The 19,189-nt window shown below is 36.7% G+C and overlaps 1 protein-coding gene across 6 annotated transcripts in view; it reads right to left on the reverse strand.

Moving 5' to 3' along the window:
• LOC133519882 (GATA-binding factor C) overlaps positions 1–19,189 on the reverse strand; it is a 104,566-nt gene that overhangs the window by 20,488 nt on the left and 64,889 nt on the right. For all 6 annotated transcript variants that reach the window (XM_061854062.1, XM_061854064.1, XM_061854063.1 and 3 more), the window contains one exon: positions 3,575–3,709. In XM_061854062.1, the coding sequence (XP_061710046.1) occupies positions 3,575–3,709 (135 nt within the window). The remainder of the gene's footprint in view (positions 1–3,574; positions 3,710–19,189) is intronic.

Consider the following 19,189-nt stretch of genomic DNA (forward strand, 5'->3'; position numbering starts at 1 on the left):
TTAAATATTAAAGAAAACAACCTTGTTTCCATACTTTTGGCCTTGGGCGTAAGAAACTATTCTCACCAGTATAAGATTTCTGACAAAATTATTGTATAATAAAAGTATTGAAAATATGTATATGAAAGTATTTAAACAAAAAATTGGTAACTTTGGTTGTTATTCAATCATCCTAATCCATTCCTTATGCTTATTAAGAATCACTTCGTAATTGACTAGATATTAAGAACTGACAGTTAAAACCCATTTTGAGGAACCACTAGTTTTAATTTTCTCTTGCTCAATTTTTTTTTTTAATCTATTTCGGTGGCAAACAAGCATACGACCCGCCTGATCGTAAGCCGTCTCCGTAGCCTATGTACGCCTGCAACTCCAGAGGAATTACATGCGCGTTGCCGACCCTAAACCCGCCCCCCTCGTTGAGCTCTGGCAACCTTACTCACCGGCAGGAACCCAACACTATTGTTTTGATTTGCTAATGTAAAGTTTATACTATACCTACGTGTATATAATAAAAAACAAAGTTTCTGGAAAATCTCTTACTTATTATTATTGCATGAAATTTCAATAATTATTATGACTTAGGTAAAGTATCAAGAGCCTTTTGGCCGGTGCAGAGCGGTGACGTCGGCATCACAATACGCTCGTGCTTTGTTGTATGAATTGCATTTTTTGAGTGAAATCGATCACGAGGCATCCGCCTCAGGCCACTTATTATACTGTATTTATTTACACATTGTGTCGGAAATTTACTAAGCAAATCGACAATATCGATTCTGTTTCTTTTTGCTTTTGTGAGGGTTTGACTGTTGTTTGTCAATTTGTACGTATAAAAATGATTTATTTTTGATATTGAGGTGAATTTACAGTGCGTAGTGCGCGTGCGTATTTACTTGTGATTCGTTTTCCCATCGATAGGTATAATATATTGGTGGGATTAATTTAGTTTGCTAATAAAACGGGACATAAATAGTAGTGTACTAACCTAACCTAATTTTAAATTACATGTGTTTATTTATTAATAATAAGAGAAAAAGCTGGCCTAAGTAAATGTTGTGCAATAGATGATATCATGAATCAAAAATACATATATTTCCTTACAGCTTAAGACCATGCAGCATAGAATCGTTTCAGAGCGTGGCAAATTAAAAATAGTCGCAATTGTGCTGCGAGTGACACGGCCGTATAAATATGTATGAGAAGGCGGTACGCTACCTCTGCTACCATGCACGCCCGTCATTATTCCAGCTTCTGAAGTAGCTCCCGTCGCCATTGTAGCTTCCGAATAATTAGACCAAGCAACAATACTTACAATGTCGTATACATTTCGAGAGAAAAAATGTCGAGTGCCCTCGTAAAAGCCCCTTTGACAGTTAATTTTAGTCATTGTTGCGTTCTCCCGTTTGATATTCTTTCGAATCGAGCGATTTTCGATTGTTTTTTTTAGGGTTCGTAGAGCCGTGAGAATAAATGCTAATACACTGTTTTGTTCTTAACTTTAAATGAAGTGTTTGACTGCATACTGCATTTTAACTGCAAGTTCTTAAGCCTTTATTTGATGTGGGATAACATATGAGCACTCATATACCTTTTAGTGGCCTATAATAAACGTAGCATTGGATAAGTAGCGTAGTTTAAACCCATAATGAATAACTTCAATTAAATTACAAGATTTTGAATTATCTTGAACTTTGATTCCTATTGACTCCCTAAACTTTAATTAAAACGTACCCCCGATTTATTCAACATTAGATGTTATCCGCCGTCCGTAATTCATTTGAGACAATCGTATTGGGTTTTATGACACATTAGGCCGCTCAGGGGTGCGCTTGACTGCCCGGTTATCTGTCACCGAGATACTGTCAACTTATCCCGAGGGAGCGACCATGGGGGCCCGAGTTCACTAGATGTACTGACTGATTCTTTTTCAACCGGGAGATAAATGGAACAAAACGGATCTATCATAGTAGGTACCAGAAGCAAACAGAAAAGTATGTATTTAACGATATTATTTCCATACTAGACGACAGATCACATGAGAGCTTTTACAAGACTGGCTTTATTGCAGTGCCTCGGAAGATTGGACACCTAAAGAGAGACCGCCCCAATGAACTCTCAAGTCTCTTAAAAAGTACCTATGTTAACGGCACCAATCATGGAACATTTAAGAGAAAATTTGGAGTGTTTTTGATATTTCACCGACACCTGTAAAATTTCTACCGCTTTACGCTTTAAAAGTTGAATGTCCAATTCGTCCTTTATGTTTTCTATGTATTTAATTAAAGCTACTGCAATTGGTTTCAATATTATTAACCAATTAAAACTGCGGTTTTTTTGCTCCAGTCATGGAATTTATGGCGCCATTCATTTTCAAAATAACAGATATCAATGAAAAATTAAACTTATACAGCTCTTTGGCTCTTGTTTATTATAAAATGTTGCCAGCGATTAAAAACTGATGGTAAATACTTCTTTTACAGGATTTGTCAATACCATTCTATTACTGGTGCCTGTTCCATTATAGGGGTGTTTACTATAATAATGATAAAAATAAATCAAACAAAATCATTGTTCAAATCGACCATACCAGCCCAGTACTTTTACGAGACTTGCTGTTTTAGTGCTTATACATAATAAACTCGAAGAAATGCTGCACGAATGAACTCTTGAAGTAAAACTAACAAAATGATAAAATATTATGAACGTGTTGAACTGTTTTGCACAGGTGAAAAAATATAATAAAATATAAATTTGTGACCGCGTCATTAATGGTAATGAATGGATACCTAATTAGTATAAAACAATTATACTTAATAATGTTTAATAAGGTACTTAATTAAAGGTAGAGTTATAATGAAAACGTGTTATGTCATTAGGTACACGTATGATTAGGGTTTAAAAAAATGATAGGTTGAGTAGCACACAAAACTATTTTGAAACCACTAACCACTTTAGGAAACACATTTTTACGTTTAGAGCTAATTTTTGACGTTTATTAAAGTTCGAATCAGGCCGTTAGTGTGCAGAAGATTTCAAATTCTCCATACTAATTAGATATATTGGTACCTATCTGAACTTGCTGTAGATAACCTATCTAATTTGCACACCCCTAACTCCCTATAGCAAGTTCAGGTAGGTACGTATATATCTAATTAGTAAATAAAATTTGATATCTTCTGCACACTAACGGCCTGATACGAACATTAATAACCGTCAAAAATTAGCTCTAGATTCGATATGGATTGGACATGTCACTGACATATATGATAGAGCTAATTTTTGAAGTAGGTATATTATAGTTCGAATCAGGCCGTTCGTGATTGTTTGATCAACATCAACGAAGGAATGTTCTTCTGTAGGTTGCGTATTTTCTTTTTATAGTCTAGCCTTCCTATTTTCTTTGCCTTGTCTTGTCTTTAAACGATCGCACTCTACTAACATGGACAACTCAGATTGTTTGTTGTTGTTTGTTGTCTCAGATTGTTGTTGATGTGTGTACGTAAAATCAGTTATTAGGTACGTAATCTCGTGTATGTTTTTAATCGGAGAGTATTGTATTGTTGTAGGTACTCACATTATGCAGCTTGTAGTAGAGGCCGCAGGCGTTGCACACGGGCTCACCGTTCTGGTTGCGGCGCCACAGCGTCGTGGTAGTGGTCTTGCAGTTGGCGCAGGAAGTGCCCGCGCGCCGCGCCGCGCTCTGTAGCGACTGAAACAACAAGGAACCTACTTAGACCAGGGCATACAAATAATGCTTGGTTTTTGTACATAAAAAAACTGCCTATATACATCCCATTAATAGGCACAGGCTCTCTCATGTGCGAGAGGGCTTGGGCTATTATCACCACGCTGGCGGGTTGGAGACTTCACATACACCTTTGAATTTCTTCACGGATATAATGTTAGTCTAAGTTTGGTGACGCATTGGTTTAACTGTAATGTCATGCAAACATTTTTATCAATAAAATAAATAAAGAAAAATATGTATGTATTCCTCGCGATGTTTTCCTTCATCGAAAAGCTAGAGTGGTAGTCAATACATGCTTTATAATGTAAGGACTAACCAATCGTAGGTACTTTAATTACCTTTTCATAACACTTGCTCGAAAATGATCTTATTTCATGCAGGTGTGCTGAAGGACAAAGGCCTATTTTGTTCCTGGGGGAGTTATGGATTGTGAAAAAATCTGTAACTCCCTAGGGAGTTATAGCTTTTTTTTTATTATGTCACCTATTCATATAAACCAAGTTGCATAAATTAGTTTTACTTTTAAATTACTGACGTTTATAATTTAATATTTTTGTTTATGTTTAAAATTATTTAATTTGATTAATTTAACAGCCGTTCAAATATTTTTACATAATTTTCAATCGTAGCTGAATGCCGAATAGGTCTGTGCCTTCAATGCCTCACCTGCCAAGAAATTACAAAATGGCGTACGAATGTTTGATATAGGTATGTCACCGTATTTAAGAATTATTTCGCTTAAAATTTAGTTTTTTTTTTCGCAAGTGTCATAAAAAACATTGTGTGTAACTTCGGAGTTAAGAATATTGCAAACTCGGGTCTTTAATTCCCTCCAGCCTGTGGCTATCGGGTATTACCACCCTCGTGTCCAAAATCACTTACTCCCCTCGTTGCACAATGTACTTATTACAACTATATCTGTGATACCAAAATTAATTAAGTACCTAGTGCAATTACGCTTAGACCTAGAATCATAAGTCCGATATATGAAAAAAAATGTGATTTTTTCCATGCCGAATGTAAGTATATTGTAATAGGGAATTTCAAGGGGCTGGTAGGAGGACAACGTTTCAGCCTGGCAACATCGAGCTACTTGAAGCCTAGGAACATCAAATCCAAGAGTCAGAAGTCAAACTGCGGTATAATAATTAATTAATTAATTATGCATACGACATTGTTCTAGTGACCCTACTCTAAGTTACTCTGAGTCCACGAGATTAAGCGAATAGGATAGGGTAGGTACCTGGGTACTTAGCCAAAATGCCAATCGCTTACTTAGCGAATGAAACGCCAATGTATCTGCCGCACCAATATGGAAGAGTGATAGAGAGAGAACGATCGGCATCTTGGCTATGCACCCTGGCTTTTTATTGCACAAGATGAAAATATGAGCACTTTGATTTGATTGTGTTCACTAATTAAGATAAACATGTCAATATTTAGGTAAATAGTGTTCGAAGAAGACACATGTTACACCAACTCTAATAATAAAAGCTATAGATAGGGTCTAATTGTCTTATATCACTGTTTCGTTTCATATATGCCACTGCCTGTATTAACTATTTCTATTACGTCTCGTCTCACCTCTTAGAGCCGGTACAGACGGACTGCAACCCGACTGCAATTTGTATGGGAACTGCACAGCGACTGCACGCCAACTGCAACGTCGGCGTTCCCATACAAGTTGCAGTTGGGTTGCAGTCCGTCTGTAGCGACCCTTAGATATAACTGTCAATAGCAAAAGGAATGTAGTTAGTAAAAAGTACATATGTATCACTAACATAAGCAATATGTGTGTCATAATACTATCAACTATCAATATAGAAAAATGAAAATCAAACGTAAAAATATGTAGTCGAGAAGCACTACAGCTTTATATCACTTTCTAAAGTAAACTCTTAACAAACTAGTAGGCTTTATTAACTAGGTAAAAACACCGCACTGGTCATAATTTACTCTTAAACACAGTCCACCGGCTGCAGCCGCTGACTACTCAGTAATTTTATTACCACACGACACCCGCGTTTCTAGACAGGATTTATTGGAGCAAACGTTCCATTACAGAAAATATGTAAACTGACACACGCAAATTTAGTACCCCATTAATGTTGGTTAAAACAATCAGCATAAAACATGACAGAATCGAGTCGCAAAACGACGCGACCGACAAAAAGTGAACAGTCCAACATCGATTCTAAAAAGCGAGGTAGCTATCGCCGACTCTTACACCTGCCCATTACTACCCGTCAATCAAATAAAAAATATCCACGCCACCACGGCATGCGGTGGCCGTTTTATACAGTCCACAAAAGTGCCTCACTCAATTAAAAATGCATTCGTCCCAAACGGACACGAAAATAAAACGAGCTCAATCCAACTCATAATAAATCCATTAATTTGTCATGTCATTTTATCGAACAAAAAGCATTGAGGTCGTAAAGCATCACGGGAACTATTCAAGACACCGCGGCTTGCACTGTATGTAGAGGCATGTACTGTACTGCCGAACCATAGATCACTCACTATTAACTTCAATACCTACCGTAAGATGCTTCGTATTTAAGAAGGAAGTATATACCAGTGATCGTCAATATAAAAAGAGAAAACGTTTTTCGTCTAAATATTTTCCATTGTCCGTGATTTTTTATTATGTTATGTTTCCTTTTTTTTTATTTCAAAACATTTTTTTTTTTCACAAAAGTGAATCCTATAAACCTAAAATATATTATGCTAAAGCGATCTATATCATCAAAATCAAAGTGATTTGTTAAGATTTAGTTAGTGGAAGAATACCGTTTTCTCCCGAAATGGAATTTCTTAGAAAAATTACCGTTATTTCGTTAGATTTGAAAAGCTATTCTTCCCTCTTAAGGCAATCTTTTTTTCAAACTATTATGAATTACAACATATACATATCTTGTGCAGCTATGGCAGCATGGTTCCATTCTTATCGCTTGTCACTATGCCCGTCACTTTCGCACTTACATACTTGTTAGAACGTGACAGGCATGGTGACAAATGATAAAAAGCCGACCATCTTAGCCCTGTTGTACTGTAAATAACACTATGTAATGTATAAAAAGAACTTAAATTTTAGTTTATCAGTGAGTGCTACCCTTGTCAATGCTAATAATTAATTAAAATTAGTATCAATTCCTAGTAGGTAATACATAAACAAAAAAATATTAAACGAAGTACCTATCGTAGACACAGACGAAATAGCTTCATATTGGAATATCGAAATATTAAATGGTTCGCGTTAATATTCGCCGCGTCATGGCAGCTCCTTTGTGTCGGAATAAGATTAGAGGTCTCCATATTAGCCGATCCGACCACTGTCAATTTTTCTCCACTATGAGAGTTAATCGAGTGGATTCTATCGAAGTCACTGTAAACTTTACCAACATGGTCCAGTTGGTTGGGGAGGTTAAAATAATTTTCGTTTTATTCGCAATGAATCAGATAATGTAGAAATTAGGTCTAGATTTTATGACTCAATTACCCGAAACCGATTTTATAATCTGGAGATAAGGTTTCTCATCAAGTTATAACGGGAGCGTGCATCATCCGACCCGGGAGAGCCCAGTAAATCAGAGAGGGTACTAAGCCGATTACAGGAGTCAACCGGCGCGAGGGGCGGTTTTATTTCCGTGGAAAAACGGCTGTTTACTCGTAATTTTATGAGTGAATTACTTTCTCTCCTCAAACGCTGAAATGGCTGGAAAACTCGTAAATTTTATGACCGAGATTATTTTTTATTTGGGTCATTTCATTATTGGAGGCTCGGTGCGCAAGCGTCGTATTCGGCCCGAAATCCTCGCGGGTATCTTGATAAGGAATGCCGAGTATGAGCGCACTTGTCCTGCTGCCGAAGAGGGCTATTAATTGTTAAACCCGTTTCACTGTCAACAACATCCTAGGATCGATGTCGCGCAGACGTAAAAAACATATCAACTACAAAACATACCGGCAGAGATCTAATTCAAATAAACAGATAAATTCAGTGCATATTGTGACATCGGTACTCTAATTTTCAGTGTTGTGTAAACTCAAAAGAGGCGCGGCGACAATATCAAGGGGCTGCTTTGTTAGATGACAGGAACAAAAACAGGTCTTTGTTCCTGAGGACCGATGTAGGGATTATAATAGACACACGACCCTATAAAGTGGACAGTTTACGTGCCTCTGGAATGGACGGGAATCAGATAAATGGTTGTCATTGTCAGGTACAAAGGAGTTTTCGAAAAACAACTTATTGATGTCGCCGAATGACATAATTAGGTCAACATGGTATGTGTTGATTTAATATCATTTTTTTAAACCCAACACATATTTAATAGTAACACAAATAAAGTCAGTTAGGCAAAATCAATATCAACATATGCTTCAGCCCCTCTCCAAGAACCTAACAACATTTAGTAAAGTGTACTTCACGCATAATAATTTATTTACAAACTTTATCAGCGCCGAACACAAGCAGATTATCACGCGTCACTTAATACAAATTCGACTAATTCAATAAAACACCCACATTAAAAACATATTTCCATAAAGCCGGCCCTCCCGTGATCCAATCAGCCTTATCTCCCCCGGCCCTCGGCAAACACCTCCTAATCTAATCAAATCACAGCCTCCGTCTTCCCTAATCTATACCTATCTACACCTAAACATAAAATTATATTGCAAAAAGGGATGGCTACCGACATCCCCTCATATATTCGCAAACACAAGCAAAATTTAACCTACCCGGAAGCATCTCTCTATGCTACTACATAGCTAGAAGAACGATTTTAGACGTATAGCTGGGAACACAGAGCCCTGCCGTCACGCACACAGCCACGCGACATTCACGTCGCCACGCACACCGCGGCGACTATCAGCATTATCTACGCCATCTAGATCCCACTACGAGAACCCCCAAGGGGGAGGCAATCCATTTACCAAAGCGATTTCCCCATCCAAATTTGCCTCTTACTCGTTTAAGTTTAGAGATGACAATCGCACAGCAAACGCGCTGTTTTTAAAGGTTTACACGGCCCCTAGCAGTGAAAGCGCGGAATCGATGTAGCCTTTACCCCTCGCCCCGCACCAGTTTTTCCGGCACTCCGTCCTTATCTGGCCAGAGCGATTAGATAAAGAGAGATAGAGCGTGAAAATAAAGATTTTCATCGTGTTCACTCACACCACACTTGTTTCAGGAAAACAGCGATGTAGTGGTGTTGTGGTGTATGTGTGTCGTTTAGGTATAAAGGGGTTAGTTATTGCGGGAGGCTCTTAGAATAGAGCAAGGGTCGACTAAATCGTAGTGGTATCAGTTGATTCCTTTGTAAATTCTTATACAAACTTAGTTTTTTTTTTACTAACCAAAAGGCAGGATACATATGTTCAGAATAAAAACATATTAAAGCCACAGCTGACATAAACTGAGTCTCGTTTATTAAAAACAAAACATCTAAAATGCCTGCATCGGTTTTTGTCGATCGACGATCGACTTTATCACCGACCGGTGTAATGTTAGGGCGATCATAAAAAACAAAAGAGATGCTCGTAATTTTTCAGTTTCCACGGAAGATGCACCGCCCCTCCGCGCGGAAGCCATGTTGGGAAATTCATTTAACGATTTATTTGTGTGCGGTTGTCGTCCCCGCTTGCGTACCGTATCAAAGAAATAAGATCAACCTTTTTGGCATCGGAATTTCGAGCAGCTAAAAAGTAAGTGGCGATTTCGGACCTCGCTTTTTATGATAATAAAACTTAAAAATCTACCGCAACTAGTTCGATTGCGAATTGGACATCGAATCATGAAACGTCAACTCTGACAGAAATAAGAAAGTCGGTATTGTCCGTTCGATTTCGGTTCATGGGCCGTCGAATTTTATAAATCCGTTAGGATAACAAAGCGTGGCGGTTGCCCAATAGGAGCTATCGGGCGATACCGATCGACGGCGCGATTGACACATCAAACCGCCAGCCGCTCGTACGAGATTACCATCGACGTACATTCGGCTCGTAATCAACACGCCGACGTCACGCCGACGAGTAATTCATGAACCGACCTAAACTCCGAAGGAATTCGGGAAATGTTTGAATTTAGAATGTTTTTTGAACGCATGGTTGCGACAGGTCATTGACATCTTCAAGGACATGCGATAGTCATTTTTTAGTTTACTGCTGTTAAAACAGGTAGGTATCTAAACGAAAACATTTATAAAATTTCGTTTTAGTGCCGTTGGAGAGAGTATTGAATGTGAACCTAAATAATTCCTACGAGCGGTTTAAACCTCTAATAGCGGCCCACCTAGCGGAATTTAATAGTCCAATTTCAATCAATGGTAGGGTAAATCGTCAATTACTGGCCACTTTTTAATAACTGGCCACCTTATACTAAAAATGAATTCTATCCACATCAATTGTTTAAATTGGAACAAACTAGAAAAAAGCAACTTTGTTGCATTTCATAATGATATACATTTCATTGGAGGAGTTTGTATTAGTATTAGGACCGTAGGATGCTAGAGGTTAAAACTGTATCTAACCTTCGAACTCCATAATCGGACTAACTCAATCACATTATTAATACCTAACAAAAATAAAATTACATATCGTTGCTTATTATGAACAGTGGCACAAAACTAAATGAAATGTCATTCGATTTTAAACCTTATCAGTAAATTATAGAGTATTAAATGCAATAGCATTTCATTTTGAGTTGTGCCACTGTTAAGAAGCGATATCACAACATAATTTCAATTATGGATGCTACACATTTCAATTACAGAGGTCAAGTCAATAAAAATGTAAAATCAGAATTGCATTTAACAAGGTTCCAAAATTGCAAATATAGAGGCCTTTTGTTGTCAAGGGACCGGGACCAGCCATACAATTTTACAGGTTTCCCATTTATCCAGGTCCCAATTAACCAGGTTTCACAGTATCAATCCAAGTTCCATAGGTAAAATAAAAGCTTGTAAAAACTCTCAAGCCATTAAGGGCACTTCACTATTCTATTGTCACTGGTAGATAAAAGCCGATTCATAAATGCAATAAAAAATCAATAATGCGACTACATAGTAATTAGTTCGCCGGGACGTTGATGGATGGAGCCACTGGTATCGTGTCGCGATACGAAGCAACACAGTTAAAATATCTTTATTAGTACGTTGACTTCATCTAACTCAAATGAGATGTTTCTACTCCTCAGCGTGGTTTTAGTGGCATGTTACATCAATGCTAATTTTGGGGTGCAGTTCCCCATGGAGATATTTTATTTTTTTTCAGACTTCGATAAAAATTTTAGTATTTTTACACATCCACATTTTACTATTTAATCCAATCTTCTTCTTCTTCATAGCGTTTGTCCCAGCTAATTGCCACGGCTAATGAGAGTCTGGGGTCCGTTTGGCAAATAATCCCAAAAATTGGCACAGACACTACTTTTTATGAAAGCGACTATCTTTTTACCTTCTAACCCAGAGGGGAAACTAGGCCTGATTAGTCCGGTTTCCTTATGATGTTTTTCTTCACCGAAAAGTGGCTGGTAAATATCAAATGATATATCGTTCATACGTTCCGAAAAACTTTGGAACCCGCAACCTCCGGATTGAAAGTCGCACACTTTTACCGCTAGGCTACTAACGCTTCCATTCTGCATATTTATAACAATTTAGTAGCGTCATTTGACAGTTTACAGATTTGCATGCTTGTGCTGACGAGCCAAGTACTGTTTGTTTTAGTACTGTGTGAGCAAACTAACGTAGAAATCGTGGAATAACTCAAGCGGTGATTGTTATTAGTTATTCAGAACTAAAATGCATCATAAATTAAGTTTATATTCAAATAAGTATTTATTATAATTAACAGTTAGGTTATTTATGCAGTTTTTTACTATTAGAAACTTTCAGTATGAAACAGGTTATGAGCACGACTGATTGCCAATTATTTTTCATAGTTTACGAAAGTATCTATTTTATGTTTTTTTATAAAGGAAATATGTACTTACAGACCAATACTTTTAGTTTCTGATTTACAGACGGTTTATATACATTCGATATCCTACCTTAACAAAAACTGTTTATAAGTCGATACATGTATGGAACCTTCATATATCGACCGGGATATAATATAATTTTGTTATATGACTCAAAATCTTCTAACTTAATTTAGCTTGGTTTTCTACAAAAATTTCGGCCATTTCATACCTGACCGCATCCCTAAATATATGTATATTGGAGTTTTCATTTATTTATCAAAATATCTTAAGAAACGAAAAAAAAATACGGTCACGCTAATGAAGTAGACTAAATTCCCGTAAAATAACCGAGCTAGTATTGTATATCTTTGACATGCAGATAATTGGAGCGCTAGGCTGCACAGACGCTGATCGATGAAACCGCGCGCGCATGCATCATCGCATCGAGATCCTTAAGTAGCTAGTATTCTAGTTAAACTACATATTCATGCATTTTTCCGATGAGCATCCTTCTTATTACCATCCTATTAAATCATGTTTTATTTTTGCCGTGTAATTATTAGTACCTACTTTATACTGTATGTCTAAGTATCTGAACAACTTAGACGTTGCATATGTGACGTGATTTTATTTACTACCTGGAACGGATACAGAGTAAACATGAGGTGATCAAATCTTAGAATTGATCATTTTATGATGTGGAAATCATATCATGAAAAGTCAAACCTAACCGTATCATGAAGTGATAAATTCAAAAATGGTTTTTTTTTTTAATGAAATTATCAAAATCTTTGATGCGGCCAAGACATATATAAAACATTACCTATCTAAGAATAACACGACACGTATGTCAACAAAAGACACCAACGCGCTGCAGTCAATAAACAAGGTTTATTATAGGTTGCATTTTAGTTAAGACACAGGTTGACAATAAAATCCGTGATTAACGCACGCATAAAAGGTTTCTATTGCATAAATAAACAACAGGCTACAACATAAGGGTTGTAACCTCACCCACCGCCGCCCCGAGCGCAACTTTATTTCGTGTGTTGTCTCAAGTTTTTTCCCCGACAGGTGCTTGGTAGGTACTCCGCTTTGTTCCTACAATTTACGGAAAAGGGCCCCTAAATAACACAAACGAGGCGTGAGTTCGGTAAAATTATAAAGTAACTTAAAATTATGACCCGAGGGCGACTAAACGTTGGTAATTCTGTCTCGAATCGCTTCTTATAACGTGTGAATTTGCATTGAATGGCAACACGGCTACGGGGTTGTTATTCTCCACATATACTGACCACGTCGTTGCTATAAACCAGTATAAGTTACAAACTCTAGCTTCCGATTAGAGGTCCAATTATACTAGACTGTGGTTTATCACCAAGTTGAAAAATTTTGTTGATAATTTAGAGCCCCCGCTCGGTGGCGTCGCCGTAGTCAGGCATACCATGCCAGAAGCAAATTCAGATATTTAAAATATAATACTAATTTCATTAGAATCTCAGTGGCACGTTTGCACTCACATTGATTACACTATTGATTATAACAAAGGACGCATTGACGTTAAAATAAAATTGCAAATTACACTTTTATAAATATCTGAATATGTCTCTCGGTGTCACGAGGTACTTATGTGGTGCTTATTATATAATTTAAGCATGGATACCGGGCTCGTTGGGATGGTAATTGGAATTCACGAATATCCGGAATATGTTTCCTAGCATGACGTTATTTTATATTTTTTACATGTAGTCATATTATGAATTAGCTGCCTGTAGCGAAAAAATAGCCGATACGTTACATCATAAGCATTATAAATCTTAAGCAAGCAAAATATTTCGAGGACAGAATATGCTGATTGTCAAATGACATAACTAAATTACAGAGATTGTTAGCGTTTATAAAAATATTTTCTATATGTCAATATACGTCCGTCCCCTATCCTCTTAAGACTGGCAAGGGTTAGCTACCAAGTTCCAAGCAATCGATATTCAATAATACAAGTAGTGATGTTAAAATAAAGGTTTCTGAAAATTTATTTAGACTTTTAATTATCTTCTAGACTTAATGCCTGGACGTCTAGACTATGGTACTATTATTATGACACCGCGACCACGAACGCCTAACCAATTAATCACAAACAACAGGTGCATAAAACAGTGCAAGTGAATGGTCCCATAGTAAAGCTGCGCCCGCGCCGGGGAAGTCGTAAATACGGCAGCTGCTGATACACTTAACTTGCTGGAGATATTCGTTAATACTACAATTATTGAAATTACTTGGAGCCGTTTTCAATTAGTCGTTAATCCATAAATTAGGTGCCTCTGCTAACCATAAATCGGTTACCTACTTTGTAGGAGGACACTATATCGAGCATATTGGACATTCCTTATTAAGTAGGTAGAACTAAGTGCAGTCGACAGCAATTTGCACGGCAGAGTGTTTTGTGCAGGTTACTACACCTTTACAATGTTGGAAAATATATATTTACAAGGAAAGTTAGAATTTGTCATTCTTTGAACTTAAATTCTTCTAATTAAAATATGTACTATTCAGCGGTAACGACGATCGCACTGTTACATATAGGCGTTTCACCCCCTAGAATTTTCGCTAAAAAGGCGGAAATCTTTGCCCGCAGAAACAAGGAATACTAAGCATTGAATAAATTTGTACGAGTAATTAAGTAATGTTTTCTATGGCTTATAAAATCTTTTCACTGGTTTTGCTCTATCTTGCCCCGTAACTAAACATTATAATTATATCTGATGTTTAGGTACACTTGCTTCCTTTCTCACGGCTGTTCATACATACTTAGAGCCGACAAAATAATGAAACATGCAGTCGTTAGAATTATTGGTCGTACGCAGGAGTGCGAAATTGCGAATGCGCCGATAGTGGTAACGCGGTGACCCCGCAGGCGCGGGTCGCGGGTCAGTTTAGCACCGCGTCATATTTATAATTACTGTACGCACGCTCCGCGCAGCTCTCCCGCGCTGGTTGCGCGCGTCAATAAATCAAAATTTTAAATCACCGGTGGGCGTACCGGCGAGCTCGGCCAACGCCGAATAAAATGAATTAAAAATAAAATAACGCGAGGGGGCCGTGCGCGCCCTGAGAAAATTTAAAGATATTTCGCTTTAGTTTTTTTAATTAATACCTTGTTAAAATTTAATATTGAGAGCGCATGCGTTATTACAATGGGTGTGCGCGAGATTTTTAACTCGCTTTCGGTAACTTATTGAAGCTTCGCGAGTCCGTTTAATTGGATCATTTTTTTAACGAGAAATGATAAGCGTCGATGAAGGGTGAGACAAGATCATTAAACGGGGTTCTCGTTCTTGCAAATTAATTGCGCAGGGTAATATGAGGTTGGTGGCACGTCCGCTTAATGAGACTTCTGGGAACCTCTTCGTGGAATGTGAACACACTCATGTAGAAGCTCGCGGTAGAGCCGAGCTGTCTGCTCGGAGCATAGACAAGCATTAAACTATCATGTCACGTCAAGCCGGGTGCGTGGGTTGTCATAAAGGTACCGTCCGTTTTTAGGTATAAGTAGTTTATTTATCATTGTGTGATACGTATTTTATTTGATTTGCTATTCTTTAGGTATGTTGTTTTTAATTAAATGTGGAATAAAGAACACAGACATAATGCACCAACACTGACAAACAGTTAATTAAATGTAAACACCGGCTAAAATAATTGAAATGAGATATCTCAGTCGAAAAATACACATCAAATAATCATACAGGTATAGGTTAACAAAAAGCATAAGTAGCAAAAACAAAAGATAAGCCCAGTATAACCTAACGTATTCCAAGTGGCGTCACGTCAAAGAACACCGACAGTTAGAATAGAAATTACTTAGCGAAATACTTGTATTATTTTTTTCATAGGCTACCAAAGGTCACGCACCCCGCTGTACTGTCGGACAGTAGTCGGACCGCTAGCCGACTTGACAGCTCCTCATGCTCCTCTAGTTCCCTTCATCATGCCGACGTTTATTATCTATTTATTTAAGATAAATTATCATTTAATGCTTTAAAGACTGTAAAAGAACATGGATGTTAGAATGCGCCGAAAAGGTTGACTACGCATACTAGACGCGTCTAGAGAAGGTTTAGGACGTTGCTGGTAAGTAGGTGAAATATAATGTTAGCATTGGTTTAATTTTTAATTTTAATTTAAATAAGAAAAAAAATACTTAATTCTTTTCTCATAGCATGTTTTGGCGTTTGTGATGTCTTTAATTTTGTTCTTGTCTGTAATGTGCCTACCTTTGTATCCTGTCTGTGGAAACCTGTAATTGGCTTCTCGCATACATATTTATGTTAACCTAGTTTTAGTTTACTTAAGCTGTTGGTTTTCCGAATAAAATAAAATAAAATAAATTAATTAACAAGTATAAGTTATTTTAGTTTTGCGTCATGGGACAGCACCCAACATTATCTATTGTATTAGTCAAATATTATTTAACCTACTTTACAATAAGCTTTAAAATAATTATTAACCTTAATAATAAGAATAAGAATAAATGTATTGAATAACTAAGTATGTGCATACACAAAAGGTAATAATATTAACATTACTTCAAGATAATGTTTATATTAAACAGGTATTATGTCGTTAGCAAACTGTTGAAATACTAGATTAGTCGGACAACGTTATTACAATTCCTTATTGACCTTTTGGCACGAGAAAACTTTACGAGGTAGACTTTCATGTTTTAAACCATGATAACCTAAATATTTTCTCATACATATGTATTAATCTTACGGTTTGAGTAAGTTAAATACATAATATCTACTTATTTTGATGGGATATGAATCATTTCATCACCTTTTATTAACCCTTCAAGTTCCGTCATTTGTATCATCGTTAATCATATGAGCGACATTGAATTTATAATTCGACATTTTTTGGCAGGAATCGATTTTAAAATGAACATAAATCAATTTGGTTAGCTTACTCTAGTAACTACAATTTAACTACATTTTACTCTTGAATCGCATACCTAATGTCTATATAGGTATACTGACGCACACCCACATTGTCAGTAGAAAAAGGCTCGAAATTCAAATTTTATATGGGAAATCAACTCTTCTCCTAATTTTTTTTTTTTTGATGTGTCTCCTTTCTACTGTCAAGGTCGCTGTTCCAGAGTATATATATATATTTCGATACTTCTCTGAGATTCCTACGTTACAGGCTGAGCCTAGTGTGGGGATCAATGTACTGCTCCTCTTGTAATGCCAAATTCTTGAAATAAATATACTATTATATTCTATATTATTCTATATACTACTACGATTACTGCGAGTATATTAAACAAGACCGGCGCCCATTATAATTTCATGCCAATCTCAAAAAGTTTGTTACTGGCTAGTGACATTTATAGGTTCACTAATGGCAGCTAACATTGCTTGGGTCGGACGTGGTTTAGAATAGGACAGGTGCTCGGGTCGCCTAAGGTGGATGGCATTTTGGTCGGCAACGGTTGCTAGAATGCAGCAAATACCATAAAACAGCCAATAAAATCGACCAAAACTAACACGATATTCAATTAATGGTCAGTTGTCTTCGGCTGGCATATTGACAGTTTAAATTATGTCAAATCTAATCAAATTGTGATTATATCTATAGTACTAACTGACTGACTGACTTTTAATGTTTAATGAATACTGACTGGTTATTATAAACATTATAAAATATTTATTACGGAATGGACGAATAGCGATTTTATGAATAATTAGTAGATAATTATGTACATAATCCGTAACGAACGGATTATCTTTCCTGTCTGCATACATTATGTCATGCATCTGTGGTTTACTATGATTACGACCGTAAAATTTAAAATGACTATACCTATGCTTGAAAAAACTCAGTAAAAAATAATTAGAGCGAGTACAGGCGGTACGAACTAAAAACCATAAAGTAAACAGCGTCAAAAAAACAAGTGAATTTACAAACAAGTTAAAATCATTTTAACACCAATCTAAAAGGAATTTAGATTTAACTTAAGAAGTCCATAAATTAAATAAACACCTACAATTTTACTTACTCGGCGTAAATTCTGGGCAAAAACGTTAATATATAAGAGGAGGAGCGATATAACCAGCTAATTAATTACAGGCAACCTCTGCCAGCCCTAAGTGACCGTGAAATGACATTCAACATGAAAAGTCAATACCTTTTTTGCACTAGTTCACTGCATTATAAAGGTTTTTGCGACGTGTGTCCGACAAATAACTGCCTCATTTCAATTAATGAGCAAAGTCATTAGCTTTCATTTAATTCACTAATTTCTTTCATACCTTTTATGTTGAGCTTAATAGACGGGGTGTCGTGTTATTTGCGTGCATATATAGCCAGTCGAGTCTGTCCGTAGCAACTACGTAGGACCGTGTGAACCACGGAATACATCTGAATTAATTAAAACATAATTATGATTGACTTATTGTTATTTACTCACGATCGGACTACACGTACTTAGGTCATACTAAAAGTTCCTGGAACCTTTTTTTTTAATCTTAAAAAAATCCCTGACATTTTCAAACAGCATTCCTAAAATACAAATCATCATGGAACAAATTGTATCTGAAAATAGACAATAAGTTATAATTTCAACAAAAAAACATTTTCGTTGCGTGACCTCTAAATGGCTCATTCCACAAACTTTCAGTATTACCCACGTATTTAATTACATCACCTAGTACTACCGTGTTTAATTACAAAAAATAATATAGTGCTAATTTGCAATTACTAAGAGGCAGTCGGTACGTTAGTAAACAAGGGTGGGCCCTCATTTAACAATCCGGATTAATTATCGACCAAAATCGACGAGTCAAATATACCTGTCACCGTGTAGAACGTCGTCCCAATTTATTTGGCCCTCGAACAATGGTTAAAGCGGTAAACACAATGGCAAACCGCGCAAAACGAGCAAAACGCTCCGTTGCCGTACAGCGAGACGTATTATACTTTTAACAAATTCAATAAAATACAATACGTTCCCAATCGTAAACCTTTATTGTAGTTATACTGCGGATAATTAGAGTTAGGAAAAAGCTGTATGTCCTAACTAATGTGGATGAAATTTAATTTGATTTTCCACATTGTTTTAGAGACTAACTACCATTCACGGTTTTTGAAAGTAAATTAATATCGAGGATTTTCAATTCTAGGTAATATTTGAATCACATCATGAAAATCATCATCTCATATTTAAAATCTTACATTTGCTGTGGCATTGTTTTTAGCGACTCATAGTATGTAAATTGGCAGGGCTGAAATACATGCGAACGGGCGCAGCGCACGCGCGTGCTGTGACGCGCGGACCACCGGGCCGCAGTGTCAGCCCTGATTCACGGCAGTAGTTTGCAGGGTTGTCGCACATTTTCATATATTTTTTACAAGTTATGTATGAAATCATCTCAAAAATAAACAACAGTCCAGTCAAATTCTTTGATATT

Source organism: Cydia pomonella, chromosome 7 (assembly GCF_033807575.1).
Source record: "Cydia pomonella isolate Wapato2018A chromosome 7, ilCydPomo1, whole genome shotgun sequence".
Lineage (NCBI taxonomy): Eukaryota > Metazoa > Arthropoda > Insecta > Lepidoptera > Tortricidae > Cydia > Cydia pomonella.